The 3,408-nt window shown below is 35.6% G+C and overlaps 1 protein-coding gene across 3 annotated transcripts in view; it reads right to left on the bottom strand.

The window, feature by feature from the left end:
• The window catches only part of GXYLT1 (glucoside xylosyltransferase 1), a 62,567-nt gene that overhangs the window by 27,103 nt on the left and 32,056 nt on the right, over positions 1 to 3,408 (bottom strand). For all 3 annotated transcript variants that reach the window (XM_024122815.3, XM_024122814.3, XM_007123988.4), the window contains one exon: positions 1,637 to 1,762. In XM_024122815.3, the coding sequence (XP_023978583.1) occupies positions 1,637 to 1,762 (126 nt within the window). The remainder of the gene's footprint in view (positions 1 to 1,636; positions 1,763 to 3,408) is intronic.

Raw genomic sequence — 3,408 nt, 5'->3', positions numbered from 1 at the left:
GAGGCCCGCGTACCGCCAAAAAAAAAAAAAAAAAAAAAAAAAAAAAAAAAAAAAAGAGTGAAGGACGAGAACAATTTGACAGGCTTCAAGTATTTAATTTTAGTATTCAAATTCCATTTAGGAATTTAACCAGATTACATCATTAAATGATCTGGCAAATTTCCTATCACGACATCAACAATTAAACTTGTTAATAATGCAGAATAAAACAGAAGAGCAATGACTGTAACCTCATGCTTCTTTCATCAGTTTTTCAGTGACATATCTGTCTTTATTTAATGTCATAATGTGCTTATTTAATGTCAGCCTCCCACATCAGACAACAGGCTCTATGAAAACAAGAAATCTGTCTGTTTCATTCATTCCTATATACCCAGCACTTCATTACAGATACTTGGTAGAATAGAGGCACTCAAACTATTAAGGAAATGATGTAACATTGCAATGATTCAACATAAGATTTTTTTTTAATTTTTAAAATTTAAGGCCTACATGAAGTACCTAAAACTTCTTAGGCTTTTCCCCTTTAATCCTTTATTTGTGTGCCTCTTACAATGGAAGCAGGTAATGAGAAAGATATCCTAGGATCCAGATTTTTTATGCTCAGCAATAAACCTACTGGTTAGGCAGACTCAGCTATCAAAATGTAACTTAATTTTAAATTTTAACTGACATCCTGGATTTGATAAACTCTATTCTTAATATGCTAAGAATTGCCTTAATCCACTTAATAATAACAAGTAACTTAAATTTCTTCCCAGTAATTCATATACCTTCCAGAAACTTGTGAGCTTCTTAAACTCAATATTTCTAACTACCGTAACTATTTTAAACATTACAGTGGTTCTAACAACTACTGAGAATTTTAAAACTATCAGTGAATTCAATTCAAAATGGAAGAGGTAAGCTTGCTTCTGAATATTTTTATTTATTTTTAATTTTTTTTTTCTTTTTTGGCCATACCATGCGGCTTGCAGGATCTTAGCTCCTGACCACAGATCAAACCCGTGCCCCGTGCAGCGGAAGCTCAGCGTTCCAACCACTGGACCGCCAGGGAAGTCCCTGAATATTTTTAGATTAAAAAAAATAATCAGGGTTTATCACCAGAGACCACCACCAAAGAACAGCCCCACTGAATAAATGGTTCCCATTTCCCTTCGAGTTCACGTGCCTCAAATTTTGTGTCTGGGTTAAAATATCAGCTAGAAAAGGTGAGCTGGCTTGCTGTTAAGACAGAAATGATTATCTAATGATCTACTTCATTTCCCAAATTATAAATGCAGTCTGCAACTGGCAGGTGATGCTGCCACTGCATTCCTCCTGGCAAAGACTTGGCTCCATTAAGACCTGACGACCTCTAACTCCTTCTGAGAGATGAAACAGTTTATAGCAACTGAATAAATTAAAATGTAAGAAATAGTATTTCAACAGAAATTATTTACATTTTTCATTTTTAACAGAGGTTTTTTTATTGTAGCTTTTATTTGTTCTATGGGAAGTTTTTCTTTCTTCTCATGTTCAAAGGGAAAAATCATACATGTGTTTATTTAACTGATTTATATGGAACTGTTCATTAACTTGTGTGTGTAAAGGCAACATGCAAACAAACAAAAAAAACACTGGAGAAAAAACTTACTGGCAAGAACAATCTCTGGGAAGCACACGGTTTAAAGAGCTTTTTCCATTCTGCTGCATTCTCACTTGGAAAAGTTATCGGGTATAATGAATAATTAAATGTTTGTAGAAATGACCAGCTGTTAAGCTAAAATAAAAAAACAAATAAAAAATACAAGAACTCGGTTTAGATTTGTTTCACTTTCTCTGCAAAATCATAAACCAACAGATTATTTTTCAAAAGCTAAAATTTAAGGTGTTATACATTGTATGTCATACACACTTAAGAGAAAGTTAGATTCTTCTTTCCCACCATTTTGTTTTCATTCAAAATCTTAAAGTTATTCCAATATGCTAGAAAGACTCCACCGTAAAGATCTGAGGGACAACTGAAGTTATAAGGATACCAACCACAAAACCAAAGTGGAAAGAGCCTTACAAACTGTTCGCCTCCATCAGCTTGACCTGATGTATAAATCCTCTCAATCCCTAAACAAGTTAAACTCAGAAAAATTAAGCACTAATTTTATTACCACAGTATGTATAACAGAAAATATTTACAATCCAAGTCAGACCAATGTGAAAAACTGATTAGAAAATATTTATCTATATAGTTTCAATGTCCACAGATATTCCTTGTAATAAAATATTTTGATAAATACATATCCAGTGCTAATTTAAAAAGAAAATCATTACAAAAAGCAAAATCTGATTTTCTGATCTGAAAATCTATAATGAACACGTTTATTCTTTAGTATCCCGAATGCATTTCAAGACACTGAATTGCTTCAAATTCAGTTTAAGTATTACCTATCACTGCTGCTTAAACAGAATTGTTGATTTAAATTTCCTACAGAGCATTCACAATTTTTGCAGGAAGAAAAAACTAAGCATTTTATATACGGGAAGAAAAAACTAAGCATTTTATATAACAGGCTGAAGATGATCTCTTTTTAAATTATGCCTGTGTTCAAGTAATTTTAATTTTTTAAAAATTTTTTAAAATGCTCAACACATATCTATTTTTGATTGTTTTATTTTATTTTTTAAATTTATTTTCAGTTGCATCGGGTCTTAGTTGCGGCACACAGGATCTTTCATTGTGGTGCTCAGGCTCTCTACTTGTGGTGTGTGGGCTCAAGTGCATGGGCTCAGTAGTTGTGGAGCATGAGCTATTTGTGGCACGCAGGCTCCAGACAGTGTGGACTCTCTAGTTGTGGCGCGCGGGCTCCAGAGTGCATGGGCTCTGTAGTTGTGGCACGCAGGCTCTCTAGCTGTGGTGCGCGGGCTCAGTAGTTGCGGTGCAAGGGCTTAGTTGCCCTGCGGCATGTGGGATCTTAGTTCCCTGACCAGGAATCGAACCCACATCCCCTTCATTGGAAGGCGGATTCTTAACCACTGGACCACCAGGGAAGTCCCTGTTCAAGGGATTTTAAAAAATATTAATTCCTCCCTCTTTCTCTCCTTCTTTCTCTCTCTCTCTCTCTCCTTCTTTCTCTCTCTCTCTCACACACACACACACACGCACGCACACACACACACACACACACACACAAAATCAATGCCTTCCAACACAGTTTAAGGGAATAGCTTTACTTCCAACACACTGTTTTGATGTCTCTGTTAATTAGTTTCAAACACTAGTATTTTATTTTCCTTGAGTGACTTATAAATCACTTAAAGATCCTTTCAAGGGACTTCACTTCACAACTACAGAGCCCACGCACTCTGGAGCCTGCGCTCCACAACCAGAGAAGAGAAAAACCTGCACGCCACAACTAGAGAGAAGCCTGC

The sequence above is a fragment of the Physeter macrocephalus genome, chromosome 6, assembly GCF_002837175.3.
Source record: "Physeter macrocephalus isolate SW-GA chromosome 6, ASM283717v5, whole genome shotgun sequence".
In the NCBI taxonomy this organism is placed as follows: Eukaryota; Metazoa; Chordata; class Mammalia; order Artiodactyla; family Physeteridae; genus Physeter; species Physeter macrocephalus.
This window is presented reverse-complemented; position numbering and strand designations above follow the sequence as displayed.